This window comes from Capricornis sumatraensis, chromosome 16 (genome assembly GCF_032405125.1).
Source record: "Capricornis sumatraensis isolate serow.1 chromosome 16, serow.2, whole genome shotgun sequence".
Taxonomy (NCBI): domain Eukaryota; kingdom Metazoa; phylum Chordata; class Mammalia; order Artiodactyla; family Bovidae; genus Capricornis; species Capricornis sumatraensis.
The window spans coordinates 26,282,848-26,299,606 of NC_091084.1; the positions used below are offsets into that span (position 1 = coordinate 26,282,848).

Genomic DNA, 16,759 nt, shown 5'->3' on the forward strand with positions numbered 1-16,759 from the left:
AGAAAATACACAGCAGCAACTCCAGAAACCCAGGCTATATAACAGAGTCTTAACACAGTCTGAGACTGCTGCTAACCTTTCCAACTTCCACGGAAAAAGTCCACAAAAGCCCTGCTAGTTTTTCAGTTTTTATTCCAGTAATAACTCTATGTTGGTACAATTTACTCATATGGAAATCTAAAGTGTCTTATGACTCTACAAATGACAAATAGCCATTTTTTTCTGGATAAAACTGAATCCCCTGAAATCGATAACTTATTTTAATGGTGCAAAAATTAGGTACATGATGAAAATCACTGTTTCAGTTCATCAACTGGCTTAACATTTTTAAAAAGCATTAAAAGCTTTTAAAAGTTAGTCAATCCTAAATGGTGTAGAGGGGTCTGAACTAATATTAAAAGCAAGGAAAAAGAACTAATCATTATTTACTCAAACTTTTTCATCTCTTTTGTCCACATTCACTGAGTAGAAAATTCTAATAGCACAAAACGATATAAAATGAAAGGAAATTTCCCTGTTCCTTCCATCCAGTTCTATGTCCCAGGAGTAATCACTATTAATAGCTTCTGACATCTTTCAGAAATGGTCTATGCACATGAACGTCTTCTTTCATACTATACACAAAGTCCTGCACCTTGTTTTTCCTTATTTTAGAATACACTAAGACAATATTTTTTTATTTCTTTAAATACATATATGCCTCAACCAAATACAAGAAACAAGTCCAGGAAACTAATATGACAAGGTCTTATGAAATGCATCTTCAAAAGTTTAAGAAAATGTCCTTTAGCAATCTATTTGCTAAATGAGAAACTAAGAAAATACAGGAAAAGATATAGAAACCAAGTTTACATGCTTATAGTTTTAGAAACAAAATTCTATGTTATTATTAGATGGGCCTCAGTGTGTAGTTTCCATCTTTTATAAATAACAGGGACCAGAGAGGTGACGTGGGATGGGATTATGAACAGTTCTAAATGTCAGGATGGGTTTAGACTTGATCTGCTGCTGCTGCTGCTGAGTCGCTTCAGTCGTGTCCGACTCTGTGTGACCCCACAGACGGCAGCCCACCAGGCTCCCCCGTCCCGGGGATTCTCCAGGCAGAAACACTGGAATGGGTTGCCATTTCCTTCTCCAGTGCAGGAAAGTGAAAAGTGAAAGTGAAGTCGCTCAGTCGTGTCCAACACTTCGCGACCCCATGGACTGCAGCCCACCAGGCTCCTCCATCCCTGGGATTTTCCAGGCAAGAGTACTGGAGTGGGGTGCTAATGAACAACATAAAATCATTACAGGCTCTTCAGCAGGGAAGAAATGTGAGGGGCAAAAAAGGCACTTTAATGGGATTAATCTAGCACACGTTAACAGCTAGTTTAAAAGTGGTTAAAACTAGGAAACGAAAGCTTAACCATGACTTACAGAGCTACTGAATAAACCAAAGATGATGAAAGCGGTAGGGAGCTAGTAGGAAAAGTGGAATGGTAGGGCACAGTCTATGGGTTTTTCCAATGGCTCAGTGAGTAAAGAATACACCTGCAGTGCTGGAGACACAGGAGAGGCAGGCTCGATCCCTGGGTCAGGAAGATCCCCTGGAGGAGGAAATGGCAACCCACTCCAGTATTCTTGCTGAAAAAACCCAATGGACAGACAAGCCTGGCAGGCTACAGGCCACGGGGTCACAGGGCTAGACACAACTGAGCGACTAAGCACTAAGCATATACTCTGCACATCTCAAAGAATGAAGAGATGGAGCCTAGTCAAGTCTTTGAGAACGGATGCCTAAGAGAATGTGACTGACAAAGACATAAAAAGAAAAAAGCAGTACACCATACTAACAGAATGAAGTTGGGCGGGGGGGGGGGGGTCATCTTGATCAATGCAGAAAAAATACAACACATTTGATGATATAAATAATTGGGAAACTAGGAAAAGAACGGCATTTCCTCAACGTGATGAAGGGCCTGTATTTAGGAAAAAACTCACAGTTAACATCATACACAGTAGTACAAGACTGGAAGAGTCCCCCTTAAAATCAGTATTAATACAAAGAAGCCCATTTTCACCAATATTATTCAACATTATATTAGAAGTTCTAGACAGAACAATTAGGAAAGAAAAATAAATAAAAGGCACCTACACTGGAAAGGAAAAAGCAAAACTATCCCTATTTATAGATGATATGATATATAAAACACCAAAAAAGTCCACAAAAAAGTCACTAGAGCTAATAAATAAATTCAGCAAAGTTGAAGAGCATAGGATCAAGAGAAAAAAATCAGCTGTGTTTCTATACAGTAACAGTGTACTATCTAAACAGGAAATTAACAATTCCATTCATAATAGTATCCAAAAGAATAAAATACTTCGGAATAAATTTAACCAAGAAGGTGAAAGATCTGTATACTAAAAACTACATAACACTCAGAAAAAACATAAAGGAAACTTTCATAAATGGAAAAACATCCAAGTTCATGGACTGGAAGACCATATTAAGTTTCTCCAGAAAAACAGAACCAACAAGGCGTGCATGTGTGTGTGTGAAGAAATCCTGTATTCATAGTTTCCAGTATATGTGAATTAAGAAATTTATTATTACAAATTGGCTCTTGGGATTTTGGAAGCTGAGAAGTTCCAAGATCTACACTGGCTGGAGAACCAGCCAATGGGGTCATTTTAACCTGAGTTGGAAGCCTGAGAACCAGGAAAGCTGATGACATAACTTTCAGTCTGAGGGCAAGAGAAGACCTGCACCCAATTAGGTAGGTAAAGTTTCCTCTTTATCAGCCTTTTCCATTTAGGCTTTCTGTAGCTAGGATGAGGTCCAAAGACATCAGAGAGAGCAATCAGCTTTATTCACCCTACTGATTCAAATGCTAATCTCATCCAGAAGCACCCTCACAGAATGTTTTGACAAAACGTCTGGACACCTCCTGGTCTACTCAACCTGACACATAAAATGAACCAACACAAAGACTTAATATTAATATGTCAATACTACCCAAAGTGATCTACAGATTCAATGCAACGTAATAAAGATCAATTCCAATGATCATTTTTACAGAAATGAAACCGCTGACCCTCGAATCCATATGGAATTTCACAAGACGCTGAATAGCCAAAACAATATTGAACAAAGAGGAGTCACACTCTAAGATTTCAAAAGGTACTGTGAAACTAGAGTAATCACGACAGTATAGTAACTGGCATAAGGATAAGCAGATAGGCAAATGAATTGGAATTGGGAGTCCAGGAAAGAGTCACAATCTCTGGCCAACTGATGTTTAAATTTTTTTAAAATTTTTATTATCTATCTATCTAACTTTTGGCTGTGCTGGGTCTTCACTGCTGCACACAGCTTTCTCTCGCTGCGGCAAGCGGGGGCTCCTCTTCCCTGCAGTGCGCAGGTTTCTCACTCTAGCTGCTTCTCCTGCTGCGGAACATGGGCTCTAGGCGCAGGGCCTTGGCAGTTGAGGCGCGTGGACTCAGCTGCCCTGTGATATACGGGGTCTTCCAGGACCACAGATGGGCCATGTGTCCCCTGCACTGGCAGGCAGACTTACCTGGACAACCAGGTAAGTCCTGGTCAACTGATTTTTGATAAGGATGTCAAGACTATTTGACGGGGGAAAAAAAAGCCTCTTCAAAAAATGGTATTCGGGATGGTATAAGATTGACAGTATTTAAGAGCAAAATTTGAAACAAGTACTAAAACAGCCATAGAGATTTAATGGAAGGTTTACTGACCATAATAATAATGCAATATCAGAAGAGCAAACACATTGTAATATAACACTTACCAAAGTAACATGATGTACACTTTAAATTTACACACTCCACAAACAAAAATGGTGGTAGAACAACTAGACATACACTTGCAAAAGAATAGTTTTACCCCTACTTCACACAATACTCAAAACTAACTCAAAATGGATCAACATCTAAAGTAGAAGAACTAAAATTATAAAACTCTAACAAGAAAGTGAGAGGTAAATCTTCAGTATCTTGAATTTGACAATGGATTCTTTTTATATTATCCCCAAAAGCACAAGTGACAGAAGAAAACAATAGGTAAATGGCACTTCATCAAAATTAAAAACTTTTATGCAACAAAGGACATTATCAAAAAAGTGAAATGACAACCTACAGGATGGGAGCAAATATTTTCAAAACATAAATCTGATAAGGGTCTAGTATTTCAGATTATATTAAAATTCTTACAATTCAAAAACCAAAGACAAATAAACCCAATTCAAAAACAGGCAAAGGACTGAAACAGACATTTCCCCAGAGAAGAGATACAAATGATCAATAAGCCTAAGAAAAGATGCTTAACAACAACTGCCATTAGGAAAATGCAAATCAAAACTAAATGAGGTATCACTTCATAGGCAAAGATGACTCCTATAAAATGAAATAAAGCAAAAATGGAAAATTACAAGTTTGGGGAGGATATGAGAAACTGGAATCTTTGTGTGCTGCTGGTGAGAATGTTAAACAGTAAAGATGCTGTGGAAAAGTCTGATGGTTCTTCAAAACGTTATATATAGAATTACCCTATAATCCAGCAATTCTACACTTAGGTATATTCCCAAAATAACTGGAAGCAGGTTTTTAAATATTTAGGGCTTTACATGTGGCTCAGTGGTAAAGAATTCCCCTACAATGCAGGAGACACAGGTTTGATCCCTGGGTCACGGAGATGCCCTGGAGGAGAGCATGGCAATCTACTCCAGTATTCCTGGCTGGAGAATCCCAAGGACAGAGGAGCCTGGTGGCTACAGACCACAGAGTCGCAGAGAGTCAGACATGACTGAAGTGACTTAGCACACACTCAAATATTTGGACATGAATGTTCACAGAAGTACTATTCGCAAAAGCCAAAAGGTGGGAAAAACTCAAATGTACACCAATGGAAAAATTACATCTTACATGAGGTAAGATGTAATAGATATATGTTATTCAGTCAGTCAGTCATGTCCAATTCTTTGCAACCCCATGGACTGCAGCATGCCAGGCTCCCCTTTCCTTCACTATCTCCTGGAATTCACTCAAACTCATGTCTGTTGAGTAGGTGATGCTATCCATCCCATCTTGTTCTCTACCGACCCCTTCTCCTGCTTTCAATCTTTCCTAGCATCATAGTCTTTTCCAGTAAGTCAGCTATTTGCATCAGGTGGACAAAGTATTAGAGCTTCAGCATCAGTCCTTCCAATGAATATTCAGGGTTGATTTCCTTTAGGACTGACTGGTTTGATCTCTATGCTGAGGGACTCTCAAGATCGTCTCCAGCAACACAGTTCAAAAGCATCAATTCTATCCAAGACTCTCGAGTCTTCTCTGGCACCACGGTGCTAAAGCATCGACCCTTCAGTCTTTTTTATGGTCCAGCTCTCACATCTGTACATGACTACTGGAAAAACCACCGCTTTGACTGCAAATGGACCTTTCTCAGCAAAGTGATGTCTCACTTTTTTAATACACTGTCTAGAACTGTCATAGCTTTTCTTCCAAGGAGTAGGCGTCTTTTAATTTCATGGCTGCAGTCACCATCCACAGTGATTTTTGGAACCCAAGAAAATAAAGTCTGTCACTGTTTTCATTTCCCTTTCTATCTGCCATGAAGTGACAGGACCACATGCTATCTTAGTTTTTAGAATGCTGAGTTTTAAGCCAGCTTTTTTACTCTCCTCTTTCACCTTCATCAAAAGGCTCTTTAGTTCCTCTTCACTTTCTGCCATTAGGGTGGTGTCATCTGCAGATATATCTGAGGTTACTGATATTACTCCCGGCACTCTTGATTCCAGTTTGTGCTTCATCCAGCCCAGCATTTCACATGATGTACTCTTCATATAAGTTAAATAAGCAGGGTAACAATATACAGCTTTGCTGTACTCCTTTCCCAGTTTGGAACCAGTCCATTGTTCCATGTTTGGTTCTAGAGCTGAATATCAGCCATTATTGAAAGGAATAAAGTACTGATACATGCTATAACTTGGATAAACTTCAATAAACTAAGTGAAAGACACAAAACACAAAAGGTCACATATTATACGATTCCGTTTACATGAACTATCCAGAACAGGTAAAACGCAGAGACAGAAAGCAGATCAGTGTGGCCAGTGGGGAGAGTGGAGGGGAAATGGGGAGGGACTGCTTAGTAGAATTTGGTTTTCTTTTGGGGTGATAAAAATATTTTGGACCCAGACAGAAGTGGTGGTTGTGCAATGTTGTGAATATACTAAATGTATACTTTAAAATAGGTAATTTATATTATATGAATTTCACCTCAACTGAATAAAAATTGAGCTTTGCATATGTACACGCATACACACAACAAAAAAGAAAAAAAGACACCAGGAAATTGGGCAGGAATATTGGAAAAAGGAAATATTTTCTTAGGATATCTTAAATTTAACCTACCAACCATCATGTAGCAGCTGCTAGCATCTACTCACACAGATCTTTATCTGGCTATGAATGTCTGGCATTTTGACCTCTGTTTTTATTAGAAAGCCTTGATGGTGGAAACAGCACCAGGTAGCCCCGACTGCACCACATATTAGCCTCTGGGCAAATTTCAACTTTCTTGAGCATCAATTTCTACAGCTGGAAAAGAGAGTATACCATAAGCTTTGACAGCACAGGTGTCACTATGAAATGAAGTAATGCATACAGGAATTGTTATTAAAATGAAAAGATTATTTTTTAAATGTAAAATACTGTGACCTGTCCATCTAACAAAACTCATCTATAGATTATAGTTAAAAATACTGATATCCTAGAAAAATAATTGCCTTTGCCAGGGTTTTAGTTTTACTACTTACTAGTTGGGTCACTTTGCAAATTCTGCTTCACACTAAATTTTATTTCATAGGGTTGCTACATGGGTTCAATGAGAAATATATGTTAAAGTGCTCCATAAATTGTCAAGGTAGTCAAAAAGTTTGGTTCTAGAAAGGCATGTACTGCAGCAGGCAAAGTCAGAATGGCATGATGTCTCAACTGTGCTATGCTGCAGGTGCTCACTTGCTAAGACATCTGACTCTCTGCCACCCCATGGACTGTAGCCTATAGTCCCGGCAGGCTCCTCTGTCTGTGGGACTTTTCTGGCAAGAATACTGGGGTGGGTAGACATTACCTTCTTCAGGGGATCTTCCCAACCCAAGGCAGGAACCCTGCTTCTTCTGCCTTCATCGCCTGCATTCACAGGTGGATTCTTTACCATTTGAGCCACCTGGGAAGCCCCTCAACTTTGCTACTTAGAATTTATTCTTGAGTAAGTCATTTTTTCAAATGCGAGACAAACTTTGGTTTAAAAATTTATTAGGACCTTGTAAATCTGTATGCAGGTCAAGAAGCAGCAGTTAGAACTGGACATGGAACAACAGACTGGTTCCCAATAGGAAAAGGAGTACGCCAAGGCTGTATATTGTCACCCTGCTTATTTAACTTCTATGCAAAGTCCATCATGAGAAACACTGGACTGGAAGAAACACAAGCTGGAATCAAGATTGCCGGGAGAAATATCAAGAACCTCAGATATGCAGATGACACCACCCTGATAGCAGAAAGTGAAGAGGAACTAAAAAACCTCTTGATGAAAGTGAAAGTGGAGAGTGAAAAAGTTGGCCTAAAGCTCAACATTCAGAAAACGAAGATCATGGCATCTGGTCCCATCACTTCAAGGCAAATAGATGGGGAAACAGTGGAAACAGTGTCAGACTTTATCTTTTTGGGCTCCAAAATCACTGCAGATGGTGATTGCAGCCATGAAATTAAAAGATGCTTACTCCTTGGAAGGAAAGTTATGACCAACCTAGATAGTATATTGAAAAGCAGAGACATTACTTTGCCGACTAAGGTCCGTCTAGTCAAGGCTATGGTTTTTCCTGTGGTCATGTATGGATGTGAGAGTTGGACTATAAAGAAAGCTGAGCGCCAAAGAATTTATGCTTTTGAACTGTGGTGTTGGAGAAGACTCTTGAGAGTCCCCTGGACTGCAAGGAGATCCAACCAGTCCATTCTGAAGGAGATCAGCCCTGGGATTTCTTTGGAAGGAATGATGCTAAAGCTGAAACTCTAGTACTTTGGCCACCTGACGCGAAGAGCTGACTCACTGGAAAAGACTCTGCTGCTGGGAGGGATTAGGGGCACGAGGAGAAGGGGACGACAGAGGATGAGATGGCTGGAGGGCATCATGGACTCGATGGACATGAGTCTGGGTGAACTCCGGGAGTTGGTGATGGACAGGGAGGCCTGGCTTGCTGCGATTCATGGGGTCGCAGAGAGTCGGACACGACTGAACTGAACTGAACTGAAGCTATATTAATATCTGAGGCTGAGGTTTCCCACAGTAGTAAGACATAATAATTCATACCTTGTAGGGTTTTTATAAAGATTAAAAATGTACCAAAAACTGGCATATGGCAGATGCTATGATTACAAGTATGTATCTGCAGGGCTGGTATAGTAATTCTGGGAAAAGGAGTGAGGCAACAAATGTTTATCTCAAGTAGAAATGCTCAAAAAGCATTTGGAAAAAGAGGAGTTAAAGTCATCTGCAATTTGGGATCAAACATGCAGATCTGGAAGCAGTTAATAAAAGGGCAGTAACAACAAAGAAAGCAAAGGTTCATCCCTAGCAGAGAAGAAATGTAGAAAAGCCAGAAAAATAAAGGCCTCAGGGCCTTCCTTGGTGGTGCAATGGCTGGGACTCTGAGCTTCCCAATGCAAGTGGCCCAGGTTCCACCCTTGGTCAGAGAACTAGATCCCAAATGCCGCAACTAAGAGTTTGCATGTCACAACTAAAGATCCTGCATGCGGCTAAGACCCGGTGCAGCCAAAGACATACACACAAACAAACATACATACAGCACAGGGCCCAAAGGTCCCAGGGGAGAGGGCTCAGGAAGTACAGTCGCAGCAACACTGGGCACACTAACAGGACACGGAACCAAAGTCTGAGGCCAGGGTTCTGCCACAGCCTGTGATCACGAGTAAATCAACTCCCTAAACCAGTTACTATATTTGCAAAACCAAGAAAGCTGTAGTAGGGGATTTCCCCAGTGACGCAGTGGATAAGAATCACCTGCCAATGCAGGGGACAGAGGTTTGATCCCTGGCTCAGCAAGATCCCACATGCCACAGAGTAGCTAAGCCCGAGTGCCACAACTACTGAAGCCCTCGCACTCCAGGGCAAAGGTGCAGTGTAGAATTCCTTGGTGGTCCAATGGTGAGGACTTGGCACTTTCACTGTTAAGGGCACAGATTCAATCCTTGGTTGGGAACTAAGATCCTATAAAGTTGTGCAGCATGACTCCATCCCTCCACGCAAAAAAAAAAAAGAAAGCTGTAGTACATAAATTCAAACATCTTTTCCAGGGCTAGTTTTCAAAAGAAAGTTGTAAAATGATGTCATCGGTTCAGAAGTGAGGGCTTACGGTAGTACATCTGTGATGAGACCACGGTGAATGATTCAAGAAAACACGCTGCAATTTTTTTGTAAAAAGCAGAACAGTTGATAATAACTAGCAACAAAATCAAAAGCCAAAATAAGTATCAACCAAAAAGCGGCCATGAAAAATCATGACAAATCAAAACACGAAAATGGGACTTGAGAAAGAATTTGAATAAGCAAGGATGCAGAAAGAACTAGTACTGAAAGGTCACTGACCTGACCAGAAGGTGATTAGTCACTGGTCACCTCCAAGAGATCCATTTCACTTGCTACAAATACTAAAAGCCTACTGCTGGCAAGGCTCTCGTTGGGTGCCCTCAGAGATGCTGATCACATAAAACCACTCACTGCCCTACAGTCTAATCTTCTGTTGCCTGGTCAGCCTCTCTGTAGGCCTGTGGGCAATCAGCCCTCATCTTCCTGGAGCCTAAGTGATCCCCAGAGTCACCTCCTAACTGGGCTTTTGCAAAGTTGCTGCTGCACCTCAAGTAAAATCTGGGAACCAACTCACTTCAGCCTGGGGAGGGGGGCCTCTTACCAGCCAAGAGCTAAACCTTGCCTGGGTCTGTATTTTTCAAATGCTCCACAATGAGCTGGAATTACATTGTAACTGGAAAACTGTTTTAGAGAAGAAACAGGTGGACTTACAAGAAAGTAAACAAAATGAAAGACAGTAAACAAAATTAAAGAACAAGGCAGAGACGATTTTGCTATTGTTGCTATTTTGTTTGAGGACTGAGAAGTGTGCACAGCTGAAGGGAACATGGGAATCCTTTGGAGCAGAAAATAGATCACTTCCACAAAGTTTATCACCCAGGGATCTTGTCAAAGGCGATTCTGATTCTGCAGATCTAGGGTGGAGGCCCAGGCAGTGGTATGTTGATTTGTCCAGCCTACTAATTGCCTTAGTAGAAATATTTTGACTGAGATTTCAAGCTACTAACACGACGTCACTGAACAGAGAGTTGGGAAGAAATGTATACAGTCACCTGGAGAGGCAGTACAAGTACAAGCTGGTTCCAGCACATCCAAATTTCTACATTTCTAACAAACTCTTAGGTGATATGGATGCTACTGGTCCATGGACCATATCCTGAGTCTCAAGGGACCAGAAGGCAGTAAAGGTACCTGGGAATTAGGCTAGCATAAAGAAGATGAAAGAAAACTTAGGCGAATGAGAAGGAACATCATCTAAACCAGGTTTCTTAAGCTCCGTTGACATTTTGGGCCAGACAACTTTTTGTTTTGTGGAAGGGGAAGCTCTCTGTACACCGCAGGATATTTAGCAGCATTCTTGGCTTCCACCCACTAGATGACAGGAGTATTCTTCCCTAGGAGTCACAATCAAAAAGGTTTCTAGACACCACTGATTTAGATTCATCTCTAAAAGAGGGGAGAAGGGAAGAGTACATCTTCCACTAAGAGAAAAAAGATTCTGAAGTGGGGAGGACCCCAAGCATAAGACAGAGAGCTCTTTAGGTATCAGTTAGCTCATTCAAGTAGAAAGGAAGATAATCTATTGAGAAAGAGTGCAGTGAGGATTGAAAATTTAAAACATCAGGAAGACAGTTCTACAGAGTAATAGATTCTGACCCAAGACTATGGGTCCATCAACTAAGAAGTAGGATCAGAGATTTCTTGAGCTCTTGGGAGTTAGAAGTCCCTGGGTTCAACCCTGGCTGTACCCTTTACTAGGTAAGTAACGTGCAAATTACTTAACAAGAAATAAGAAAACTTCCTGAAGCTGTCGTAAGTACTGAGATAATATGTTAAGTTGTGAGCACAGTCTGTCATATACTACATGATCAATCAAGGTTATCTACTAGTATTATCAGCATCATTATTCTCCTTGAAAAATATGTTTCACTTGGCTATTACTTTAAATTTCCTTGATGAAAGAAAACATATGGCAAGATCTTGCCTGGTGAGGTGTTACTTGTCAATGTGTTTTATAAATTTACTAAAAGTACTGTATGACCAGGAACTGTTTGTAGCTGGAGGCATGAGAGCTGTGGATGCCAACCAAGCACTCACTTACTGATGTTCCAAAAATTACAAGTAATGAGACAAGATAAAAGAGAGTGTAAAACCAATAAATCAAAAGAAGGCACTAAATTTTCTCAGAAACAGGTTTTCATAGGGCTTCCGTTAGCAGGATTTGTGATGAGCCTTAGTATAGCTGCCAAGGTTGACAGGTTTGTAACAGCCAATCTGACTTCAAATTGCTTGTCCTGGGTCTCTGGGCCGGACACCTGGTGGTTGTCAAGTGGAGTAAAACTAAGCCTTTGTTCGCAACCAGACACTCTAAGGACAAAGCTAGTGGTAAAAGCTGTGTGCTGCTAAAGCAAAGAGATAAGGTGCCCACTCCTGAGGTCAAGTAAGACTTCCCTGTCTGCACATGCGAAGGAATGCTTTTGGGGGTTGAAAGGGGAGGGGACCCCACTCCATAGTAAGTGTGCACATGCACCCACAGGCCTCTACAGTGGGAACCGTCTCAGCAAAAAGCTGCACACGCATCTTGGGGAGGATCCATGGGCCAGTCAGGCATGAAGACAGAAACAAGATAATCCGTCAGAGGTAAACAAAGACCTGGAAGGACAGTCCCACATAAATGATTTACATCATCTCCTCACTGCTCCTCCTCATCCAGGGTGGCCGTACATCTCTCTGGGTGTGTCTTTGAACGCCTGTGCTCCTCTCCAGGTGTGCGTCACTGCTTGACTTCTGACTTACTGCACCGCTCCTCATTAGAGAGGATGCCCACACGCTATCCCAGTGTTATCCCAGTGTGTATCTCAGCCCGGATTCTGAGCTGGATAAACAAGCTGTTTTCCTGTGTGCTCTCCCATATATTGTGCTGTGTCTCTAATAATAAACTTTGTATCTGTTTTTATACCTTTTGCCTCCTTGAAATATTCTTGCTTCAAACCGGGCCAACAGCCAGGGCCACTTTGCCTCTAGCCCTTGGTGGTCCAGTGGCTAGGACTCTTGGTTTTCATCCAGGTTCAGTTCAGTTTAGTCACTCAGTCATGTCCGACTCTTTGCGACCCCACGAATCGCAGCACACCACGCCTCCCTGTCCATCACCAACTCCCGGAGTTCACTCAGACTCACGCCCATCAAGTCAGTGATGCCATCCAGCCATCTCATCCTCTGTCATCCCCTTCTCCTCCTGCCCACAATCCCTCATCAGAGTTTTTTCCAATGAGTCAACTCTACTCATGAGGTGGCTGAAGTACTGGAGTTTCAGCTTCAGCATCATTCCCTCCAAAGAAATCCCAGGGCTGATCTTCTTCAGAATGGACTGGGTGGATCTCCTTGCAGTCCAAGGGACTCTCAAGAGTCTTCTCCAACACCACACTTCAAAAGCATCAATTCTTCGGCGCTCAGCCCTCTTCACAGTCCAACTCACATCCATACATGACCACTGGAAAAACCATAGCCTTGACTAGACAGACCTTTGTTGGCAAAGTAATGTCTCTGCTTTTCAATATGCTATTTAGGTTGGTCATAACTTTTCTTCCAAGGAGTAAGCATCTTTTAATTTCATGGCTGCAGTCACCATCTGCAGTGATTTTGGAGCCCCCCAAAATAAAGTCTGACACTGTTTCCACTGTTTCCCCATCTATTTGCCATGAAGTGATGGGACCAGATGCCATGATCTTCGTTTTCTGAATGTTGAGCTTTAGGCCAACTTTTTCACTCTCCACTTTCACTTTTATCAAGAGGCTTTTTAGTTCCTCTTCACTTTCTGCCATCAGGGTGGTGTCATCTGCATATCTGAGGTTACTGATATTTCTCCCGGCAATCTTGATTCCAGCTTGTGCTTCTTCCAGTCCAGCGTTTCTCATGATGTACTCTGCATGTAAGTTAATCAAGCAGGGTGACAATATACAGCCTTGGCGTACTCCTTTTCCTATTGGGAACCAGTCTGTTGTTCCATGTCCAGTTCTAACTGTTGCTTCCTGACCTGCATATAGGTTTCTCAAGAGGCAGGTCAGGTGGTCTGGTATTCCCATCTCTTTCAGAATTTTCCAGTTTATTGTGATCCACACAGTGAAAGGATTTGGCATCGTCAATAAAGCAGAAATAGATGTTACCCAGGTTTAATTCCTAAGCAGAGAACTAAGATCTCTTTCAGGACTGCTCAATGCTCTCCCTCCGAGAGCACTACAATAACAGTAAACACTGCTGCTGGTTTTCATCTAAGTCAAGAACTGATTTAAATGGTGCATGCTAAGTCACTTCAGTCTCATCCAACTCTTTGTGATCCCATGGACTGTAGCCCGCCAGGCTCCTCTGTCCACGAGATTCTCCAGGCAAGAATACTGGAGTGGGCTGCCATGCCCTCCTCCAGGGCATTTTCCCAACCCAGGGATCGAACCTGCATCTCTCATGTCTCCTGCATTAGCAGGTGGATTCTTTACCACTAGCAGCACCTGGGAAGCTGTGATTTAAATGTGCAGACTGAGAACAGATTTCAAGAGTACTGCATTTTTGTCCCACTCAAGTTCTTTGGGGCTGTAACAGATTCTGCCTGTACCATGTACGCTGACCAATAAGGGAAAGGAAGCACTCTAAGTTTTAAATAGCTGCTGAGTGTCAGGGGAAGAGAGCTCCCCTCAATTAGAATAATTCCAGATCCTTTCAGGGCAATGAAGAATTACTTCAGAGAATTTAAAATAAGAGTTCATTCTAACATGAAACTCAAGATGAAGAAAATACCAAAATCTTTCCTCTGAGATGGGAAAGGTACTTCTCATATAAGACTCCTTCATTCTAACCTGCGAACTTCAGGAATTTTACATTAGAAAAAACCAAAAGGGCAAACATTATCAAGCATTCCAAGCTTATCATTTGTCTGTATGGGGCGAATCGCTGGGAAGAACAGTAAATGTCATCACTCTGCAGGTTGCCAGGAATCAGGTCCTCCAGCCAGCCACAGCCACTGGAGTTCCAAAGGTTTCCAAAAATAGCTATGACTTATATACAAGTGTTCATCAAACACCTCACACATGAACACTTAAACCGAGAAGGCTGAGACAGTGGTCATCTCTCAACCTGCAGCAGAGGCAAACGCAGTTGCTGCTGACCAAAAGGCACATGGTCTCAACCAACAAATTTAAATATGACTTGCTCTCCCTTAAAATAGTCTCTTCCCTAAATCAACATGACGATCTCAAAACTAAGAGTTTCCCACCTGCTTTTAAGTCACTGTCCTTTAAACAAACAGAACTGAGCTGTGAAAGGAGAGAAAATCCTGACTCACATTCCAAGGGTCATTTGCAAACACCTAACAATATTTCTATTATAAATCAGCACATGAAACACCATTTGCCTACTTTCATTTTGGAGCCCAGGACCTGGAGGTATCTTTTACTGCAGGAATTTAAAAAGGAAGTGCGGTCACTTTATACTCTATTGGTCCCTTGAGTGTCCGAAGAGGGTGGGGGGAAAGGGGGGCGTAAAAGGTTTCTCACATGCAGGTATCTGACAGCTCTGTACTGTAAATAGTTTATGAAATTCCTCACTTCCAAACTCGCATTTAAATACTTGGTACAGGTCCCCCATTCTGTCTTGAAAAAGTGCACCACTTGAGGGGTGACCGGGTAGTGTTAAGTTAGAACATTCCAAAGTAACATTAGAAGACATTCTCAAATTGCCCACTTACCAAGGTTTTTTTTTTCTTTGCACAGACATTAGCCTTTTTTCTCTCAAACCAGTGTTCTTTTCCTCTCACCTTTTTAGCCCAGAAATCCCTGTATTGATTTCAATCTTCTTAGATACTAGGACTAGGAAAGCATTATCAGCATACCTTCTATTCATCATGGTGTTCCTACCCCCCTTTCTAAAAATCTACAGTGATGAATGCAGTAACTGGGGAGGCTGCTTTCTGCTTAAAAATATGGGGAGGCGGGGAGGGAAATGTAGAAGGTAGGAAGTGGTAACAAGGACCCTTGGTCTTTCACACGGTGTAGATAAAATCCTCGCTTTAACTTAGATAACTTCGGTCTGCTTTAGACTCTTAAAACAGCACTGCCCTAAAACGGATTAAAAAAAAAAAAATCCAGCAAAGGGGTCCCTTTTCGAAGTTTCTCACCCCTGGTCGGGGGCCAGGAGCGCTCTCTTTAGAGAGCCCTGATGCAGACAGCAGCCCACGTCCAGCCCTTTATTTTTGATATTCCAAATTAGCTATCTCCCTCGAACTTCAGCCCATCTCCGGACCCCAAGAAGTGTCCTCAATCTCTGCGAGCGAGCCTTACAGAGACTTCAGCTTCCTCCCGGAGCCCCGGTGCTCACCCCGGCCGGAGCGCTGCCCTCGCCCCCGCCGGGCCCGGGCGCCCTCCGCAGCCCCGCGCCCCATCTCCGCAGGCCCGCCCGTCCGCCCGCCCGCGCCCCGCGCGGCACCCGTCTGGGCCCCGCACCCCTACCCCGTGGGACCCGGAGCCCGCCCCCCGGTTCGCGCTCGCCTTCGCGAGGCCCACCGAGCCGTGGCGGTCGGTCGCTCCGGCCGCGTCGTCCTGCTGCAGCTCCGCAGTCATGGCCGAGACGCCCCTCCGCGCGGGTCAACCGCCTCCCGCCGCCGCCGCCGGCCCAGCCTCGCTGGAGGAGGAGGAGGAGGAGGAGGAGGTGAAGGAGGAGGCCCCGCCTCCGCCCTCCACCCGGCTCGAGCCCCACCTCCGCCCCTCCGCGCGCCGGAGACTCAGCCCACACGCTCCGCCTCCGGCCTGCGCGCGCACGCGAGGCGCGCGGCCGCGGGCCGAGCCGCTCTGCGTGCTCCCGCGTACGCCGGGCTCTGACCCCGCGCAGGCCACGTGACCCCGCCCCCGCCCGCGCCTAACGGTCAGCTTGTACGTCGATCCGGCGGTCTGCGGCCCGGAAGTGGTGTTGCCGAGCCGGGACCTTGCTTTGCCAAGTCTTTCTCCGACGTCGGCCCTACAAACCTCCCCATTTTTCGGACTCACCGCCGGCTCAAGACTCCTTACAGACGAGTTAAAGTTACTCCCTATTTTGGGAACCTGTCTTAGGGAACGAGTAATAGAGGGTGTCCCACCTCACTGTGGAGTCGTTTCCAAGTCCAGTGACGCGAACAGTGTTTCGTCCTGAAGAAAAGGGAAGACTGAGACTCGATGGAGTGGGCAGACGTCTAAAGTTAACCGAACGGACCAGAACTTGTGTTCACTGATGATTGGGGAGGTACCCTGACACCGACCTGGGCATGGAGAGCAAGAATCGCCACATTGTCGCATATTAGATTTTCTGACGTTCAAACTAAAATTTCATAGTATTGTTAAGCTTGAGCCG

General features: G+C 43.4%; 1 protein-coding gene across 2 annotated transcripts in view; it reads right to left on the reverse strand.

Annotated features, from left to right (window-relative positions):
- USP28 (ubiquitin specific peptidase 28) overlaps positions 1 to 16,041 on the reverse strand; it is a 69,262-nt gene extending 53,221 nt beyond the window's left edge. For both annotated transcript variants that reach the window (XM_068988307.1, XM_068988306.1), the window contains exon 1: positions 15,940 to 16,041. In XM_068988307.1, the coding sequence (XP_068844408.1) occupies positions 15,940 to 15,996 (57 nt within the window). In that variant the 5' untranslated portion in view covers positions 15,997 to 16,041. The remainder of the gene's footprint in view (positions 1 to 15,939) is intronic.
- Positions 16,042 to 16,759: the final 718 nt, after the last annotated feature.